General features: G+C 45.3%; 1 protein-coding gene across 2 annotated transcripts in view; it reads left to right on the forward strand.

Annotated features, from left to right (window-relative positions):
- The first annotated feature begins 309 nt into the window (after positions 1-309).
- Positions 310-21,011, forward strand: part of ROR1 (ROR family WNT receptor 1) — a 470,970-nt gene continuing 450,268 nt past the window's right edge. The window contains exon 1 of one of the 2 annotated variants that reach the window (XM_086390352.1): positions 310-832. In XM_086390352.1, the coding sequence (XP_086246478.1) occupies positions 742-832 (91 nt within the window). In that variant the 5' untranslated portion in view covers positions 310-741. The remainder of the gene's footprint in view (positions 833-21,011) is intronic. The other variant, XM_086390353.1, reaches the window with a different exon arrangement.

The following is a 21,011-nucleotide window of genomic DNA, read 5'->3' on the forward strand; positions in this document are numbered from 1 at the left end:
GGAAAAGCTGAGATCGCTACTATCTGGGACTCCTAACTAAGTCATTTAGCTACAGGTTTGCGAGCCAGATAAACCTCCCTGAGCCTCGATTTCCCTTTGTCAAGTGGCCCCGAGGTCCCCCCCGCTGCTCAATTCGGGCTGCAGGTTTGAGGTGTCGTGGGGGAGGGGAGGTGAGCTTGCTGGAGGCGCGGGAACAACAACCTCGGGACGTCCTCAGGGTGCGGGTGTTGAAAGGCGGCAGCAGAGGGCGCTGGGTCGCCGGCCTGGGTCCGCCTCTGCCATTGGTCGGGGCCCAGGCGCTGGGCTGGAGAGTTGGTGGAAAGTGACAAGTTGAGGGAGGCTGAGTGCAAGAGAGCCAGCGCGCAGAGCGGGAGGAGCCGCCGCGGCCGCCACGGAAGGAGCCCCGGGACGGCAGCCCCCGGGCGCAGGGCGAGCTGTTCTCAGAGTCCGCGCGGGCGAGACTCGCCCTTCGCGAGGGCGACCCCGACAACCCGCGACTGAACTGACTGTCCAGCCGCGGCGAGGCTGCAGCCAGAGGGCTGGGGAGGGACCGCGCTTACGGGGTCCTGAGCGGCCGGGCGAAGGCGAAGGAGCAGGTTAGACGGACAAAGAACTTCGCAGACGCCCCTGGCATCCTCCGGGGAGAGCGACCGGGACGAGGTGGCTGGGACCCCGGGCAGAACCTGTGGATGTTCTGCGCGCGGCCTGGGAGCCGCCGCCGCCGCCGCCGCGAGAGGAGGAATGCACCGGCCGCGCCGCCGCGGGGCGCGCCCGCCGCTCCTGGCGCTGTTGGCCGCGCTGCTGCTGGCGGCGCGCGGGGCCACGGCCCAAGGTAAGAGGCGCATCGGCCAGTTTGCGGGCCCGTCCGGCCCCGCCCAACCTCCAGCCGGTTTGTCCGGCACTGGGTAGACGGAAAGCTCCGCGCGCGCCTCGGGGGGGCGGCCGGCGTCCCGTCGGGTGACTCTCCAGCGCGACCTCAGGCGCCGGGGAGACAGGCGAGGATTCACCCGCGAACCTCGATGCGGGCCGGGGGTGCGCCCGGAACTTTTTTCCGGCGCCCAGCCTCAGTTGTCAGCGCTGACAGGAAGCGTGGAGGGGTTGGGGTTCGTGGAGCAATGGGATGCTTTTCGTCTCCCCATCTCTCGTTGGACCCCTAAATGAGCTTCAACTTTGTTCAAGTCCATCCTGCTCCCAAATCGCAGCGGTCCTGGAGAGCGTGGTCCAGAAGGGAGTTTGTATTTTCAGGGATGCCTGCGAGAGTCTGTGTCGTCCGCAGGCCGACCCAAACAAAAGCGCTGTCCTCCTGGAGCTCGGGCGGCCTCGCATCTCCACGGTGCCCGACTCGCCGGGCTTCTGGAGGGTCACGATGGAGGCCACAACGTGTGCGCTGCCGGCGCCGCCACTTTGTGCAAAATGTGCTGTCAGAGGCGGCCTGCCGCTCCTAAGTGCACGTGTGTGTGTGTGTGTGTGTGTGTGTGTGTGTGTGTTACGAACAAGAGGGGAAAAGCCAGCTAATGCATACTTGATTTTGGTAATCTCCAAAGACAATCGCAACAGTTAGAGAAAGACTTCACCGAAAGCTCCGGCGTCTTAGTTCGCTGCGGGAAGCTGGGATCCTTGCTGAGTCTGAGCCGGGACACAATGAGAGGGAAGAGCCGGGCTGCGCCCGTGGAGACAACCGATTCATTCTTTGGAGGCTGGAGGGGGAAAGTTGATTAAAGTCTCCAGGGTTTTGGGCCTCACTTTTAACATGCATCCCTTGAGGGAGTACTGGAGCCCCTGAATTCTTCCCTCCCTCCCTCCCAGCCCCAACCTATGCTCTTTTATCATGCATCTTTCATTTTTAAGTTAACGCTGTGCTTTTAGGGAGAAAAAAGGCTCTGGGCTATTTAGCAGTTGAGGGGAAGAGATCTGTTCCCTACATGGACTATGACTGCAGAATTAGTTTGGACTAAAATCTAGCTAATATTTTTTTCGTAGTAGAAAAACACACTCTGGAAGGAAGTTTTGTGTGAATTTTGATTTCTTAGAGATGACTTTGGGGAAGTGGGAACCACATTTTCCGAGGATGATTCTGAAACTGATCCTATAGTGTGGTTGTGCTAATCTGGAGACTCCTCCGGGGTAAATACAGCTCTTAATTGTAATTAAGATGTACATCAGCAGGGAGTGCACCTCCCTGATGAAAAATCCTAATGAAATGTAAACAGCTTGGTCACATGGATGCTTGCTTCCTTGATGCCAAACATCTGGTTCCATGCCACACACCTGGGTGAAAAGTAAAAAATGGGCCATACTGCCTACAACATTGTAAACAGTCGTGATGTCAGGTTGCAGGGCGAATTGAGGTGGAGATAACCAGGGTGATTCTAGCAAAGGCAAGGCTTCTAGTTTGGGGCCTTGACAATTTCAGTTATATCCTCTGTCTACTCCTTTCCTTCTGTATAACCTTTCGGCAATTGATGCTTTTAGATCATGGGGAAGGGGAAGAACCAAGGAGAGGACATGGGGGTCCAGTGTACCTTTCCTTCTTAATCTGCCTTTAAGTAAATGTCCAGAAAATCATTTTGTAATCATTGTAGACAATTGTAATGTAGACACTGTAATCATTGTAACAAAATTGTAAGCAGTCACCCAAATTCTATCTTAACTGTCTACAAGCTTAAAAAACTTAAAATTTCTCACAAATTTATTGTTTGTTTAAAAAGTATAAAAGTTGCCACTTCTTTGGCCACTTCTTAGGTCCCATTTCTGTGGAACCTCCATTTGTATGAATTAAAATTGTTTCTTTTTCTCCCATTAAAGTTTATCTTTTTTTTAAAAAGAGTATTGCCTATCCTGAACTCTTCAATAATGAGCTAAAATCCATTATTACTGTCTTATTTATTGTCTAATAAATCCCTTTCCATTTCTGTGAATGCTTGATCTTTTCTCTGGGGACAGATCTACTGGAACTCAGATTTATTCTTGTCTGATCCAAGATTCTCAAGGTAACTCAGCCAGAGGCTCAGGAAATCAGCGTAAAGGGAGATATGTTTCATTTATTTATTTTAAAAAATGCTCAGCGTTTCTCCCACCACTTTTCTCTTTTGTTAGCCAGAAGTAGCAAACCTTTACATTTATTTTTTTCTGTCTGTTCATTGTTTTCTCCCCATTGACCTCTTACCAATCCAGAGCTAAAACTCTCTAAGAAACTGAAGCCTTGATAATTGTACCCAGAGTTCAGGGCATTTAGAACCCACTCTTGCCTCTCAGAGTCTTATAGATTCTGTGGTTTGGCTGCTTGGAGTCAGAGGGTGGTGGCCTGCTACTGTTTGCTGTCATTTTGTAAACTTTCCAAAGCTGTTTTAATAGGTGCCTGTTCTGTCTGCTTCTAGAATCAGAGTCTTTTGAGGGCAATAAGACTGTTAGCTTTCTAGTGAAAACACCGGGGACCAAGCTATTCAGCCCCATCATTATTGGAGACACCTGAAGATCTCCCTGGGGAGCCACGTTGAGGCCCAGTTGACAAACAGTGTGGTCCCACTGCCTCTGGCAGTGTGTTGGGAATATTTAATTTCTAATATCGATTCAGTTTCCTTATGGCTGTACTGCTATTCTGATACCTGGGGTTATCTTCCTGATATTTGGTTAGGAGTCCTTTTACAGACTAAACTTTGGTCTGTATTTTCCTCTCTGTCTCCTACATGGCGAGCATAGGCCTCAAATTATACTTGAAAGTTTCTAAATGGTGTGTCACTTGCATCCATTAGTGTCCAAATTGGCTGTGGTTTGGTGGTGACCACATACCCTATTTAAAATATTTCTGAAAATTTTACCCAGCATCCTATGGAGAATGGAGGGCTTTGTAGACTATATGTATATATATGTGTGTGCTCAGTCACTCAGTCGTGTCCAACTCATTGCAACCCCATGGACTGTAGCCTGCCAGGCTCCGCTGTCCAGGGGTTTTTCTAGGCGTGAATACTAGAGTGGGTAGCCATTCCCTTCTCCATGGCATCTTTCCGACCCAGGGATTGAACCCATGTCTCCTGCGTCTCCTGCATTGGCAGGCAGATTCTTTACCACTGAGCCACCTGGAATAGCCACCTGTGTATATATATACACACACACACACACACACATATATGTATATCTATATAAATGACATATATACATATATAGTAAGGGTGGGCCATAGATTTTTGTTGAATGGAGAATAATCTCCTTGGGCATATATAAAGTTGTATAATTTTAAAGTGGTATAATTTGCTTTTCCTAGTAAAAACTCAACATGGTATATTTTCAAGGATTTTTCCTTCTCTTTTCTCGTCTTCTAATGTGAAGAGAGTGTGGTAGAACTTAACAGTTAATAGTTATGAGCACAGGTGTTGGAGTTAACAGAACCAGAATGGGTTTGAATCTTTTCTCTTATACTTACTGGGTATGGTGATCAGTTTTTCTGAGCCCTACCTGAGTATATGAGATCTAAGTGAAACCATGTATGGCAAGTACTGGAGAAGGGCACCCAGACTAGAGGGTCTTAAAATTAAGACCTAAAATTAAGCCTTGAAATTAAGGCTATGCAAACCCCCAGAAATAATACACAAAAGTTAACGTGAATTTTTATGGTTGTATGTTTCTAGCTATAATCTGACTTTTAAAGAAAACTATAATCCCCCAAAGATAGGAGCGTTGATTTGGAGTGTTTGATGCCTAGGGCAATGAGTTGCCTTCCTGGGTAGGTTGCCAGGGATTGCCGGGGCTCCTGGGCCTTAGCCCACATCTGCACAATCCATGGGGCCTCTATCTTGTCTCACTTTCTGCTTTCTCTCCCACCAGGCCGGCTGTTATTGGGCCTGAGAGAAGCTGATGAATGGTGCCAAATCCTTTGACCTCAACTAGGAATGTATTTCCCTGAACCCAAGCATTCCGAGATGCCTCTGTTTATACAATTTATTTAACAAACACTTGCATAATCCTTACAATAGGCCAGTCACCATTCTAAGCACTTTGCAAGTATTAATTCACTGAATCCTCACAACAGCCCCATGAGGAAGGTGGTGTAATCAGCTCATTTTGATTTAGGCATAGAGAGGTTAAATTGCTTTGTTAAGGTCACATGGCTAGGAAATGGCCTTGCTGGCCTTACAGACCGTAAGAGTTCATGCTCTTATCTAACTGCTGCCCTGGACAGTCATTCCTGCTTTAAGTCTTAAAATTTACACTCCTTTTATGTTATGTAGTTGCCAAAGGGGCTATTCCCCAAGGTATTCTGAGAGTAGCAAAGGAACATTTTTTTTAGCCGTATCTAGGAGTTATAAGAAATGATTGTACTTGTGCCCGACTCTTTACAACCCCATGTGCTGTAGCCCACCAGGCTCCTCTGCCCGTGGTATTTTCCAGGCAAGAATACTGGAGGGGGTTGACATTTGTTCCTCCAGGAAATCTTCCTCACCCAGGAATCAAACCCATGTCTCCTGTGTCTCCCGCATTGCAGGCAGATTCTTTATCCGCTGAGCCATCAGAGAAGCCCATAAGAAATGATTGGAGACAGCCAATTTCAGTTTTCCTTCCTGTGCTGGAGTTCCCCAAGCCAGACCTGCTGTAATTCAGAGATAGACCGGAAGGGCCTCGGATGGTCTGCACCTCTGATCAAGAGGAATTATATCGTTGTAATGAACTGCAACTTGGATGCGGTTTGAGGAGTGTGTCTGGCAATTCCTTCCAACCAGCGATGAGATATATTTTGATGAAGTGCCTGTATTTGCATCGTGGTGTACAACTTGGGGTGTAGGCTGAACAGGGGTGATTTATTAGAATGTTCTCTGGTGGGAGAGCTGGCTTGCCTGCTCCAAGTTCCCGATGTGAATTAGACCCTTGCAAATCCAGCCCCAGCTGGGAAACACTCAAGTCTCCGAGGTCTCTTTCTTGACACAAGAGCCTCAGCCTGGCCTTACCTAATCCCCGAGGTGTGTCGGGAGAGACTGTTCTGTAGACAGACGAAGAGAAAGGAATAGCCTTCTTTGAGTCTGAGAAATTTCTCTGGAGTTTAAGTGGGCGGTGGGGGGAGGATAATGGGGTGGGGGGAACTCTTCGAAATCCTTAACTAAATGCAGCTGCTTGTTACACGGAGCCTGACTTGCATGCCAGGAATATCTAAAAAGCTAACGAATACAAAATAAAAATAAACAGCAGTAAAAAGGCTCTCTCTTTGTTGCAGTAAGCTTGGTTGGGGTTTTCAGTTTGTTTAGGAATGGTATAATCGTGGCATCCACTTTATTTTGGTAAAGCAGTGAAACGTGGATTGATGTTATGTCGTGGGGTGCTGCTACCACCTGAGCCTTTTCCCTCACACCTCCCCCTCAGAACGCCCAGGCACGGACAGCCACAGGGCCTGAGGCTCAAACTGGTGCCCCTGAGTGAATTACATTGAAAGAGGGCAGATAATTTAATGGGATAATGTTGGCAGGGCCAGCAAATTTCACACCCCATCTCTCACTAATAGAAAGGCAGTAGAAGGCTACAATATCCTCAGATGAAAAGGTTGTATAAAAAGGTTCTGCTTAACAGTAACTGTCTGACCATAAATAAGGTTCTGTAGAGTTTTGATCCAAAAGCTGTTATTAAATACTGATAAGCCAAGCCTCATAATGTTTGGCCTCCTTACATTTCCTTTTTTTTTTCCTTCTCTCCATAGAACCATAGATTTCTTTTTTAAGAGGGGGAAGGGACCTAAAGATCAACCAGTCCAAACTGTTTATTTTTTCAAGTATTTCTATACAGAAAGGACCTTCTTTTATAGCCATTTAAAGAGGTGGTGTGGAGTAGCAGGAACGGAATGGGGTTGGAACCTGAGAGACTAGGGTTTGAATTGGGGCTTTGCTGCTTGCTGGCTCTATGAACTTGGGCAAAGTTCTTTGACCTTCTAAGTCTTGGTTTCTTTCTCTGCAAAATGGGGATAAGAGTAATATCCACTTTGTAGGCTTTTTGTGAGCATTAAAGGAGATAATTGATACAAAGCCTAGTAAACCTGTGTTAGCTGTTATCATTAGCAGGGGCTTGCTGGAGAACTCAGAACAAGTGGTTCCAAAACAATGATCATTATGCTGTGAGATAAACCAAGACTCAGCAGCAGTTTTTACAAGATGGTAGAACTCTTGAATGTTCAGTTTTACAGGGAGCGTGTAGATACTCTAGATGTGAGCAGTCCCCACTAGTGCTGGGGATCCCGGAGGAGATGCCGCAGGGCAGCTTCGCAAAGCCTTAAAACAAAGACTTTTTTCAGAACAGTGAGCTCTTTGGGGAAGAGCAAGCCCTCCCTGGTGCTTGGTGTAATTCCAGAATCCTGCAATGGGGAATGTTACATTTCAGGGCCCTCTACTTGTAATCTGACCGTTTTTAGCTCCAATATCCAAATAATCTTGCTGAGCACAACTTGAAAGAGAAGGATAATGGCCAGAGGAAAGAATCCTGAGGTGCTCTGTTAGCCATTTAAAATTTCTAAGTACAAGAAAAAGAAGTTCACGTTTCCCAAAGAGAAAAGAGTAAAGAAATGTGTGGGAGAGGGGAGGGGAGATAAAAGGATTTCTAAAGATTCACACCGGGTTTGTGTGTTTTATTTGTATTTTTCAACAGTAAAGGGCTGGTCATTCAGTGCATTTCAACTGACATTTGTTATATATTTATTATGTGCAAGATACAGTGTTAGTGCTCAGGAATAAAACTTTATCCTTGCTGTCAAGGAGAGAAGGAGGAGGGACAGTCTTACTTTTTAAAGAACCTACTATGTGCTAGGCATAGTTCTTTATTGGTATTGGGTTTATATGTTCCAGCATCCCTTTGATGCTGGACTTCTGATCCCATTTCTCAGATAAGGAAGTCAAGGCTCAAATATTGTGGTAAGTGTCTTAGCTAGCCTCACACAACTCTTAAGTTGGGTTTGGCATTTGATGCTAGGTATTTTGACCCATCCTTGAAGTGTAATTGGAGAGGCAGGATAAATAGATATGGGCTTCCGCATGTCAACTAGCTCCCCCATTCATGCATTATAGTAACTCCCCTACATATGAACCTTCAAGTTGCAAACTTTCAAAGAATGTGCCCCTATATGCCAGCTGTTGTACTGTACTCCTGTTTTTTTCAAGGTACTGTCCTGCAAGATTATAAGTGTTTTATTTTTTGTGTTTGTTTTTTATGTGCTATTTGTGTGAAAAGTACTATAAGACAATTACAGTACAGTACTCTACAGCCGATTGTGTTAGTTGGGTACCTAGGCTAGCTTTATTGGATTTAGGAACAAATTGGACTTATGAATGTGCTTTCAGAATGAAACTCATTTGTTGTGAGGGACTTACTATAGGAAAGAATTGTGGAAAAAGTGCTCTGGGGACATAGGGGTAGAGGATGTTAATTCTCACTCAGGGAACTGGAGGGTCAGAGGGAGAAACCCATGTCCTTCAGGGGCTTATTGTGAGGATGCAATGAGATAATTCATAGACGGTGCTCAGAATCCTGAATGCTCAGCTGTAGTTCTGTAACCAGAGACAGGCCTGGTCAGGATTTATCTGCCTCAAAAGCCTGTGTGCTTATAGTTGTTCTGCTGTGCTCCTTTTCAGCAGGCATGTGGTTGTAGGAAGAGTAAGTCGCTGTGTAGCCCACAAATAGATGGGAAAACACCAAGACAGTTTCTCTGGTATCTTCCCCACCTGCCTTAATCCAGATATTCAGATTCAAGTCTGCTTTGGGCAGGGGAGAGGATTTGCACAGGTGTGAGTTTGGAGAGAATTGTGAAGCCTAATCATGAACCATAACAGTTCTGGAGCTCTGGCCAGGACCTACTGTGTTCTCCATTCATTCTCTGACCATACATTTTCTATGCACTTACTCTGAGCCAAATATTTTGCTAGTCACTAGAGATATAAATGGGAGTAAGGCTAGGTCCTTCCCTTGGAGAATTTTTCAGACGGCAGGTCTTTGGCAGAGACTTCTAGCTAGTCATCAGATCTGTTTCATCTCTTCCCGGGCACATGGCTAGACTACTTTCTCAGGTCCCTTGCAATTGTAAGGCCATGTGACTAAATATTAGCCAATGGAAAGAGATTGAAGGCAATGAGTGTCACTTGTACACCTGACACACAAAAAGCTTCCCAGGCAGGATTGCTATGATCTTGAACGTGGGAACTCCAGGAGTCATATGCTGAAGATACCACAAGATGCAAATGGCTTGGAATCCACCCTTAATGACTGCCCAGTGCAAGCTACCCATTAGTCCGCACCTGTTTAGGTGAGCAAGAAATGAACTTCTGTTGAATGAAGGCTAAGATGTTAGGGATTATTAGTTACAGTTGTGCTTTCCTGGTAGCTCAAATGGTAATGAATCCACCGGCAATGCAGGAGACCTGGGTTCAATACCTGGGCTGGCAAGATCCCCTGGAGGAGGGCATGGCAACCCACTCTAGAATTCTTTCCTGGAAAATCCCCATGGACAGAAGTACCTGGCGGGCTACAGTCCATGGGGTCACTAAGAGTCAGACACAACTGAGCAACTAAGCACAGCACAGCACAGTGTTATCTTAAGGAACATTATTTATAGAACTAATATTTTATATGTATCTATCATATCGGGCTCCCCTGGTGGCTCAGATGGTAAAGAATCTGCTTGCAATGTGGTAGACCTGGGTTCCATCCCTGGGTTGAGAAGATCACCTGGAGGAGGAAATGGCTACCCACTGCAGTATTCTTGCCTAGAGAATCCCCATGAACAGAGGATCCTGGCAGGCTACAATCCACAGGCTCACAAAGAGTCAGACACGACTGAGTGGCTAAGCACAGTGTATCTATCATATGAATAGAGTTGTAAACCGTAGTGCACCATGAGATGAAATTTGTGAGTCTGAATCAGTATTTTAGATAGGACTATAATAGGGATATATCAGAGTGCGTTACATTAATCAGATGAATATTGTTTGGAGAAATTTTAGCTTCAGTTTGGTACATGCTAATTTGGGTTATTATTGAGCTCTCGTGATTAAAAGTTTGAAAGCCTGGTCTACCGGAGGCAGACAGGTCAATAGCTATGTACAATAGAGTATGGTGGTTATGGTAATAGTGGTGAGGTCCCAGTGCTGTCTCGGTTAAGGAAATGCCTAGGAAGCAGAGAAGGCAAAAAGGGTTAATCTTTCCAGTCAATTTGTATTGGTGGCCTGTGGTGCAGTGTTGAAAAGGATGTTGTGGTTTCTTCCAGGGTCTCTGGGAGGGAATGCTGTGATCTGATGGCAGCGTCTCCCATGAGCTTGGGAAGAGGAGTAAAGGCTCTGACCTGGTTTGCATCTGACCCCTTAGCAGGGAGTCTGGGCTCCTTCCAGTGAATTCAACCCCTTCCCCAATTATTTATGGCATACATACGATGTCTGTCTGGAGCACCATACTCAGCACTGTGGGGATTCTAGACGAACTATGACTAGCCCTTGGGGAGGTTATCTTTTAGGAGCAATAAAATAGGCACTTGTGTAATAATTATGCAGCCAGCAAATACAGAATTGGCAATTACAGATGCAGAGTGCCGAGAAGTCTTTTGGGAGGAAATGGGGTGTGATATGAGCCAGGAAGGATGGAAGGATTGAGATGGAGAGTGGAGGAGAAACGCTGGACGTTCTGCCGCTGCCCTGGTCTCCAGGGACTTGCCCAGGCTGTCCAGCCTTCTTCAACTGGGCCTTCACCCTGGGATGAAGCTGATCTTCAGGGATGGAAGAGTAAGGAAGAGGAAAGACGGCTTTGAGTGGTGCCTTTATGTTTGTTTGTGTAGGAAGCCAGCAGGGGAAGGGAGGAAGAAGCAGGATTTTACTGGGAGGCTGATGACTTATTTTTCTCTATAAAAGGGCATCCCAGAGAGTTAAAAATCCAGTACGTTGCTGGGTTGCTTGTCAAAAGTATCCTGTATCTTAGTGCCTCTGCTGCAGCAGTTTTGTATTGTAATGAAGTCTTTTAAACGCTAGTCTACCCCTTGTCTGTGTGATAAACATCATACTAGTAGGGTAATACACATCAAACATCCTGTGTACCAAGAGCTATTTTAAGTTCTTTAAGTATTTTAACTTGTATTGTCTTCAGGGCAACTCTGTGAGATAGGCAGTAATTATCAGCTCCATTTTCCAGATGAGAAAACTGAGGTACAGAGAAGGTAAGTAATTTGATCAAGATCAAATAGCAAGTTAAGTGGGAGAGCCAGGATTTGAAAATAGTTATCCTGAGTCTGGGGCTTGGTCCTTGATCATTATGCCATTTTGCACCTCATTTAAAAAAAAAAAAACTCTGATGATTCAGATTCTCTGTAAGATCCAGCCAAATAGCTACATCAAAATAATCATAATTGAATCTTCCATGTGTATAGGGCTTTGCAGCTTACACAACTATTTCCTATATATTACCATTAAATTTTCAAATAATCTAATAAAACAAGATTTCTTTCTTGAGCTTTCTATCTTTCTCTCTCCCTTTTAAAATTAGGCCTATGAGGTTGGCGCTGAGGTCACTACAGCTGATGGAGCCTGTCTGAAACCCAGGCTTTTTAACTTTGGGCTTTTAGTGGTTTATGCCCTCAGTAACTGGGGGAATTTCTTGGCAGTCCTAGTGGTTAGGATTCTGAGCTTTTACTACCAAGGGCTGGAGTTTGATCCCTGGTGGGGGAACTAGAGAGCTGCATGGTGTGACCAAAAATTAAGAGATTGGAATTTGTGACCCTATGAGACTGATGTTGGTCTATTGTTACTGCAGTTTCATCAGTAAATGAATTTGCCTGATTCTCCGAAAATCAGCTATTCATTTTGGAAACAATTGTGAGTCATTTGTAGGTGGAGCCTTGAGCTAAGATCCCTGTAATTTAAGAAAGTTCATTTGCAAATAGACTGAGAGAAGTTACCTAAAAAGAAGGAGTTTTCTAAGTGGTTGGCGATTGCCATGTGTAGTGGAGCCAGTAACAGAAGGGATTTGGCATCAGAAGGTCTTGTGGAACTAGGCTCAACCCTTTTCTGCCAGGTCAGCAAATGACTTGACCTCCCCGAGACTCAACTTGCTCACCTATAATATGGGAAGCATAAGGGTGCCCACCTGCAAAGGGTGGGGAGGACCACCGGAAGTGCACGTGCAGTGCCTGGGTGGTGTTTAGTGTGTGTTTGTAGTTACTCCCATGAATTAAACGGAGAGAATGAGAGTGCACTGCCTCCTTTGAGATTTCCCCAGGATATGATAGAGCAAAATTTCTAAACCTCAGAACCTTTCTTTTATAATATAACCATCTCTGGGGCAGACCTTCCTAGCACCTAGAACTTTTAGGTTATAGCTATATTAATATTACTCAAGGACAGGGACTTTCTTAAGCCTTGTGAAGGTTGAACATCCTAAGGTAAGAACAGATCCTGTTGCCTGAAATCCTAAAGTTCCTGGAAAGGCTCCTATCTGTTCTTCCAGGGAAACTGACATCATTTCCTGATGGGATTAGGCATCCATCAAGACAACCATTTTACTTTTTCTCCACTTTTTCTCCACCTCTTGAATTTCACACCAATGTAGTCATAGTTTGTACAGAATTTTCATACTCCCTGCAGAGGATTGGTTGTTTTTCTTTTTCCACCTTAATGTTCAGTGTGATGGAAGTTAGCTCGTCTCATACGGACTCCTCTGAGACCTGTGCCTTAAGAAAGTGGTGCTTAGTTCCATGGTGGCTCTTTATCGTCTCCCTTCAGAGAATTGCTGGGTGTTATATAGGAACTTTTAGTCGCTAAATATTGCCTGTTTGAGATTAGCAGTAGGCTGACTGACAATAAACAGCAACAATTTTTGATGATGTTCTCAATCTACCGGTGAGTTACCCTCTCTTTCTCTACGCTGCTCACAGCATGCTCTGCGCACTCACATCTGGTGTCCCTGAGCCAAGGAATGGAGTGCTTTGTCTGTGGCCAGATAGTCTTCAGAGTGCCAGAACCTGCAATGGGGGCTTCCCAAGGGCCACTGATAAATGGCATCTCTTCCCGCTTCTGAGCAAGGGAGGAGCTGAGTTGAGCTGAGCGCGCCCAGTTTGTTCTCCCCAGCTGGCAGCAAGGCACCATATCCGACTGCCCTGCAAGTAGTCAGTCAAGGGGTGGAGAGAATCCAGCACTTCCAACACTGCTTGGTTTCCCTTCCCAAGATGAAAGTAAGGCATTGCTCCCTTACACTGGCTGCAACTTGATTTTTTCTTTAAGGAGTACTTGTCAGATTTCATCTTTGTGTTGGGATTAAAACTATATGTGTGTGTGTGTGTATACACACACATATATACGTATAGGGATGAAATGGTCAAAATGTTTTATCAATAACCCTCCCAGCTCTCAGCCTCAGGACTCAAGTTTAGAAAGTTTCTTAACCAGTCTGGGATGTTAGTGAAAGTAGATTCCCCCAGACTCACAGGATCAAATCAACAGGCCAGTGGTCTGTCTGCTAAGTGTTGATGTGGAGGAGAGAAGGACAGAAGGGACCTGGGAGCCACAGCTCCTTACCCGCCAAGTGACACGTCCTGTATAAACTCCCAGGAAGTCACAGGCAATTCCATTTGGATAAATATTTGTTTAGCAACTAAAGCGGATACAGGAGAAATATATGACAGGATCCTCTTCAGTAGGAAGTTTACTGTTTTTGTTAGGCAAGATTGATATCCCCACATGGTTTGAGACTAACTCATTGAATCAAACCTCACTGTCCTGATCTTTGTGTAGAGTGGTTCCTCTGTCATGCAGCCTCTAGAATCTGTGTAGTTAACACTACCCCTCCCCGCATCCGGCTCAAGTTCTTCCCTTTCTCCATCTCTCCCCCTCCCCCACCCCGCCGTGAAATCTTGTTCTTCAACCCCCAGTGCTCCCACATTCAGGAATTCACTTTTCTGTCTTTCTTTCCCCGGTGCTCTCACATTCAGCCAGCGTTCCCACACAGGTCTCCTAAGTCATACTCATTTATTCCCATTTAGCCCAAGCCTCCATGTTAATGGTGTAATTATAGTCACCGTCATTTATTGAGCATCTACTATGGGGTGACACAGCTGGCAAGGCATTTTGTATTTTGTAATGGAATCCTATTGTTTTGTCTTTACAAAAGTGTTGCCCTGAATTAAGCTTCCTCCTTCTGCCCCCTTTATCTACTGGGAAAAGAAACTCTGTCCACTCTCCAGCCTTGTTATGGGGAGACTGCCAGTCATAACCCTGCCCCCAGTCTCACTATGATGGGCTAATTATAGGCCATTCTGGGATATAGGGGCAGCCACTTTAGGGCAGGGAAGCTGAGAGATGCCCTTGGCCATGTCTCTGCTCTAGAAAGAAGCTGGTGTGTAGGAGAGAATGACTTTGATCTCTGGAGTAGGTACTACTGAGAGGTGTGGCAAGGATCCAGTCTTTCCTCCATCTGTCCCCAGTTTCTGTTCATAGCCCATAGACACTGCTCTGAGGGAGGTTAATGTGTCCTAACCATGCACATATCATACCTCACTAATTCTCACAACAAAATGAAGTGGTATTGTTTTCTTAACCTAAAAGAAAAGTGGTTTGAATGCTTTTTCCCTCATGAGAAATTATGTCCACTAAAAACAAAATCAGAAATGCAATGTGAAGACAAAATTCCCCATACTCCTATTTCTCAGAGATAGCTTCTGATAGTGTTTTCCATACATGTATATTCATAAAAGGAGGTCAGTCTTTTTATTCCCAAGAGAAAACTGAGTCTCAGAGATGTTAAAGAACTTCTCCATTGTCATATAACAAGAGCCGCTTTCCATTCTACCTACTTCTCTGTGATCAAGGAGTCAGTCTTAGTTAACAACCAACTAGTTGAGCATATTCTTGATAGAAAATCACCAAATATGTGTTGCATGAATGCAAAATTCAATGTAATTAAGTGCCTTGAGGAACATGCACATGTAAGGTTTGTAGATCAAGGAGGAGAGAGGTATGAATTGTTTGGAATTATTGGCAGAGGTTTCTAAAGGAGGTGGCATCTGAGATGGAGAGCCGATATTAATTTGTTTTTCTCCAGTATGCTGTGTCTTGAGTGGTCCAAGCCAGCGGTCCCCAAACACTTTCCTCTGCTGGGGTTGGGCACCACCCACGGCATACTGATAACCTCTGAGCATTTCTGAAAATGCACAAGGTCAAAGTGAAAGTGTGTCCATGGCAAAGGGGGCCAGAGGAAGAGACATATGGTATTCAGAAGGAAATTCAGAGTTCTTGGCACAATAGGAAAGTAAGACCTAAAGACTGATCTAAAGCAATGAAGTGGGGAAGGGGAAGAGTGGAGGCATCACCAAAACTGTGATCAGGGAGGCTCTGATGGGACTTTCAGGCAGGCCTTCCCAGTCTGGGTGCTGCGCCATCTCAGGTCTCACCTTTGTACACAGTGACGTTTCCATGGCTGTTTCCTCCCATGGGGACATCCTTCCCCAGCCTATCGGCTCCCAGTCCTTTGGTTTGACTTAAATGTCACTTCCCTGACTGGCCAGACTAGGTTGGGTTCCCACCTACTCTCTTTCATAGCACCCTGTATTTAAAAATACTCGCGATTATGGTTTGTAATTAAATATTTATTTGTGCAGACTTCCCAGGTGGTGCTAGTAGTAAAGAACTCGCCTGCCAGTGCAGGTTAGATGTAAGAGACACGGGTTTGATCCCTGGGTGGGGGAGATCCCCTGGAGGAGGGCATGACAACCCACTTCAGTATTCTGGCCTGGAGAGTCCCATGGACAGAGGAGCCTGGCAGGTTGCAGTCCATAGGGTCGCACAAAGTTGGACACAACTGAAGCGACTTAGAATGCACACACATACATTTGTGCAATTATTATTTTTTGGCATCTCCTATTTCACTGGGTTGAATGCACCTTAGAATAAGGCTTGAGTTTGGATCACAGGCAGCACAATGCCTGGTAGCCAACTGAACAACTCTCCTTACTTTTACTCAGCTTTGTCCTTCCTTCCTAGAGACTGGGATCATTCCAGTTGGCTTTGCTGTTACTCTCTGAAAATTTGAAAACGCATCTTTGAACAACTGAAAATCTCAAGGCTATCTTTTCCAAAAGAGGAATCTCACCCCCGTAAAAAGCCAATCTGGACTCAATTAAACGTGCTGTGGGCTCTATTTGCAGGGGAGCAGGGAGCAGCTGAGAGCAGAGCTGTTTTCCCAAGATGGAAAATCTGTGATAACTCTGAGTTCTGCTGCTATAAATTAGGGTCACTCTGCCCTTAATTGGCAGCAAATTAAAATCTCCCTTCAGGTCCTCCTCTTTCTCTTCTTTCCTGTCTATTCTGTTTGAGAGAAGATGTGGAAATACTGGTGCCCTGCCGCAGGGGAGAGGGCACCATGCCTGAGGCCCGAGGCAGGTCAGGGCCGGGAGGGCCACCAGTGATTCTGAGCATCCTTCTCCCGCCCTAGTCCCTTTTCTTGTCCTTCTACTCTCCCCTTTCTTTCTTCAGGAAATTTGGAAGTTCTCATTCCTAGGGAAATATCTCCAGGGAGCTCTTGTTCCCTCTTAGCAAGCAGAGGGAGAAAAAATTCTCTGAATTTTGAACTCACAAGCAATTTGTATGCAAATATGGCCAGAAAGGCCCATGTGTCTTTGCATTTTCCCACAGCACCTTTTTTAAAAATCCCTATGACCATGTGCTTCAGGCTAGGAGCAGGAGAGAAAACAGAGAGCTTCACAAATTTAGTTGAGTTCTTAGGGCTTGAGGCAGTGGTGAAGAAGAGGGGCTGTTTTTTGTCTTGCTCTTTTGGTGGCACTCTAGGGGGTAGGTGGTCCCCAGGCCCTTGAAAGGCACTTGCGCGGAGCTGACCTTGCGGAAGCACGAGCAAGGTGATGCTGTGCAGTGAGGTCCAGGCACAAGTCCTGCAAGTGTGGAGGACAGAGCAGTGAAGCAAAGCACCGGGCTGGATTGTTAGAGAATCAGGAAAGATGTCTCGGTGGGGGGTGCTCCCCTGGAAAACGTGTGCCCGGGAGGCCTTAAAACAATAACCATAAGACATTTTTTATACTATTGATAATAATGGGTGGGTTTATTTTGACAAATGTGTTCACAAAAATCTACCTTCCGTGATATCTGGTGCTTGACTAAGGGATAAAGACCATTTCTGAGGCCCCCCTCTCTCTCTAAGCCAGCACTTCCCTGAGAACCTCAGCTGCTCTATCAGGGCCAAAACAACTCAGAGGGAGGCTGTGACCCCTGACATCTTAGTGCCTGGTGGCGAGAGGGTTCCGGAGCCAGTTCAGGACTCTGCCTCTCCAGGGGGTTGCTCTGCTCTGAGATCTGGGGTCTCAGTTTCTTCATCTCTGCAGTGGGGATTATAACTCCTTCCCTGAAGATTATGGAAGATTAAAGGAGATGAAGGATGTAAAAATATTTTGTAAACTTTACAGTGTTATCTGAGATTGAAGAGTCAGATAGCAAGCAAGAGTTGATCTCTGTTTCTTGGCAATGGATCCAGCAGGCTTCCTTTATTCACACAACAGATATTTATGTGACTCACATTGTTTTAGATGCCAGAGGTAAAGCAGAGAGTAAAACAAAGACCCTACTCAGGGAGGAGTTCTGAAAATAAAGAAATGGATGAGAGTATCAGAAAAATGAATTAGAGTAAAAGAACTTGTGATGCAGAGAACGATGGGGTGGAGTGCGCTCTGTTGTATAGGGTGGTAGGGAGGGCTCTGTGATAAAGTGTCTCTTGGGCAGAGTCCTGCAGGAGGTGAAGGACTGAGCACTGTGGCTCTGTATGTGGGGGAGGGGATGTCCTCCAGGAGGGGACCAAGTATAAAGGAGAGTATAAAAGCCTTGAAATGGAAATATGCTTTCAATTTACAATCTAACAGCAACTGCATGTATTACTACTAGTAACATTTGTGTGCTAGGCAATAGTCAAGTATCACTTAATCCTCACAAGGACCGCATTAGGAATGCCCTATTGTTATACCCATTACATAGATGAGAAAACTAAAGCATCATTTACAAGTCAAGCATTCAGATAACTGGGGTAGAAGAAATAGCTCTCTTTTATATGAGAGTGTATGAAACAGCCCTGCACAGAGGGAAGATTGCATGGTGTGGAGAGAAAAAGTCTGGATTTGAGCCTGGCCTGCCACTCATCTGCTGTGCCACTCATCTGCTGTGCAATCTTGGGCAAGTTCCCTAACCTCTCTGGGCCTCAATTTCCTGATCTGTATGATGGGCTGATAAAATCCCAGAGGACTGTTATATATATATTGAGAAATCCAGGTGAAAGGATGTTGTGAATTGCAAAGCATCATGAAAATGTTCCTTTATTATTATTATTATTATTAGAACACCAATTCTCCTTCCTTGTCTCTTGAAAAGAGAGTGAATGAGAGAGAAATGGAAGTTTGCAAGTTACATAATTTCCCCTGTTCTTTTCCCGAAATATTTTCTGCCGATGTCTTTGATGGTGAATCAATTACAGTACCCAGTAAAATTCACAGGCATTTTTCTGAAAGATTAGGGATTCCCTGGTTTAGTTCAGTTCACTTCAGTTGCTCAGTCACGTCTGACTCTTTGTGACCCCATGAACCGCAGCACGCCAGGCCTCCCTGTCCATCACCAACTCCCGGAGTTCCCCCAAACCCATATCCATTGAGTCAGTGATGCCATCCAACCATCTCATCCTCTGTCGTCCCCTTCTCCTCCTTCCCTCAATCTTTCCCAGCATCAAGGTCTTTTCAAATGAGTCAGCTCTTCACATCAGGTGGCCAAAGTATTGGAGTTTCAGCTTCAACATCAGTCCTTCCAATGAACACCCTGGTAGCTCAGCTGGTAAGGAATCCGCCTGCAATGTGGGAGACCTGAGTTTGATCCCTGGGTTAGGAACATCCCCTGGAGAAGGGAACAGCTACCTACTTCAGTATTCTGGCCTGGAGAATCCCATGAAATGTATAGTACATGGGGTTACAAAGAGTTGGACGGGACTGAGAGACTTTCACTTTTTTCTGAAAGATTAAGGGTGTATGTAGTGAAGTTGGTGGTGAGGCTTCTCACCTTTGTTCTAAAGAAATTGTCTGAGGTCTTAGAACTCCCAATCCACTCTCTTCCATAATACTAGGTTCTGTGTCATCCCCAAGCCTAGAATTTTCTGGAAGTTTTCTCTAATTTTGCATTGTGTAGATAGTAGGTGCTCAATAAGTTTTAAATGCTGCTGCTGCTGCTGCTAAGTCACTTCAGTCGTGTCCAACTCTGTGCGACCCCATAGATGACAGGCCACCAGGCTCCCCCGTCCCTGGGATTCTCCAGGCAAGAACACTGGAGTGGTTTGCCATTTCCTTCTCCAATGCATGAAAGTGAAAAGTGAAAGTGAAGTCGCTCAGTCGTGTCCGACTCTTAGTGACCCCATGGACTGCAGCCTACCAGGCTCCTCTGCCCATGGAATTTTCCAGGCAAGAGTACTGGAATGTGGTGCCATTGCCTTCTCCGAAGTTTTAAATAAGTCACCTTAAATAACTGTGGGCCTTAGGAAGTACCACTACATGGGCCTTAGGAAGGATCACTAAGAACAAAGCTAGTGGAAGTGATGGAATTCTAGTTAAGCTATTTCAAATCCTAAAGATGATGCTGTTAAAGTGCTGCATTCCATATGCTAGCAAATTTGGAAAACTCAGCCATGGCCACAGGACTGGAGAAGGTCAGTTTTCATTCCAATCCCAAAGAAAGGCAATGCCAAAGAATGTTCAAACTACCGCACAATTGCATTCATCTTACACATTAGCAAAGTAATGCTCAAAATTCTCCAAGCTTGACTTCAACAGTACATGAACGATGAACTTCCAGATGTTCAAGCTGGGTTTAGAAAAGGCAGAGGAACCAGAGATCAAATTGCCAATATCTGTTGGATCATAGAAAAAGCAAGAGAGCTCCAGGAAAACATCTACTTCTGCTTTATTGATTACACCAAAGCCTTTGACTGTGTAGATCACAAGAAACTGTGGAAAATTCTTAAGGGAATGGGAATACCAGACCACCTCACCTGCCTCCTGAGAAATCTATATTCAGGTCAAGAAGCAATAGTTAGAACTGGACATGGAACAACAGACTGGTTCCAAAGAGGAAAAGGAGTCCGTCAAGGCTGTATGTTGTCACCCCGCTTATATAACTTATATGTAGAGAACATCATGTGAAATGCCACGCTGGATGAAGCACAAGCTGGAATCAAGATTGCTGGGTGAAACAGCAATAACCTCAGATATGCAGATGATACCACCCTTATGGCAGAAAGTGAAGAGGAACTAAAGAGCCTCTTGATGAAAGTGAAAGGGGAGAGTGAAAAGCTGGCTTAAAACTCAACATTCAGAAAATGAAGATCATGGCATCTGGTCCCATCACTTCATGGCAAATAGTGAAACAATGGAAACAGTGACAAGCTTTATTTTCTTGGGCTCCAAAATCACTGCAGTTGGTGACTGCAGCCATGAAATTAAAAGACATTTGCTCCTTGGAAGAAAAGCTATGACCAACATAGATATCATATTAAAAAGCAGAGACATTACTTTGCTGACTAAGGTCCATCTAATCAAAGCTATGGATTTTCTGTAATTATCTATGGATGTGAGAGTTGGACTATAAAGAAAGCTGAACACCAAAGAATTGATGCTTTTGAACTATGGTGTTGGAGAAGACTCTGGAGAGTCTCTTGGACTGCAAGGAGATCAAACCAGTCCATCCTAAAGGAAATCAGTCCTGAATATTCATTGGAAGGACTGATGCTTAGGCTAAAACTCTAATACTCTGTGGCCACCTGATGGAAGAGCTGATTCATTGGAAAAGACCCTGATCCTAGGAAAGATTGAAGGCAGGAGGAGAAGGGGACAACAGTGGGTGAGGTGGTTGGATGGCATCACCAACTCAATGGACATGAGTTTGTGTCAACTCCGGGAGTTGATGATGGACAGGGAGGTCTGTTATGCTGCAGTCCATGGGATCACAAAGAGCTGGACACAACTGAACTGAACTGAAATAACTGTA

Source organism: Bos grunniens, chromosome 3 (assembly GCF_055505025.1).
Source record: "Bos grunniens cultivar Pamir isolate PY7600 chromosome 3, Bosgru_T2T1.0, whole genome shotgun sequence".
In the NCBI taxonomy this organism is placed as follows: domain Eukaryota; kingdom Metazoa; phylum Chordata; class Mammalia; order Artiodactyla; family Bovidae; genus Bos; species Bos grunniens.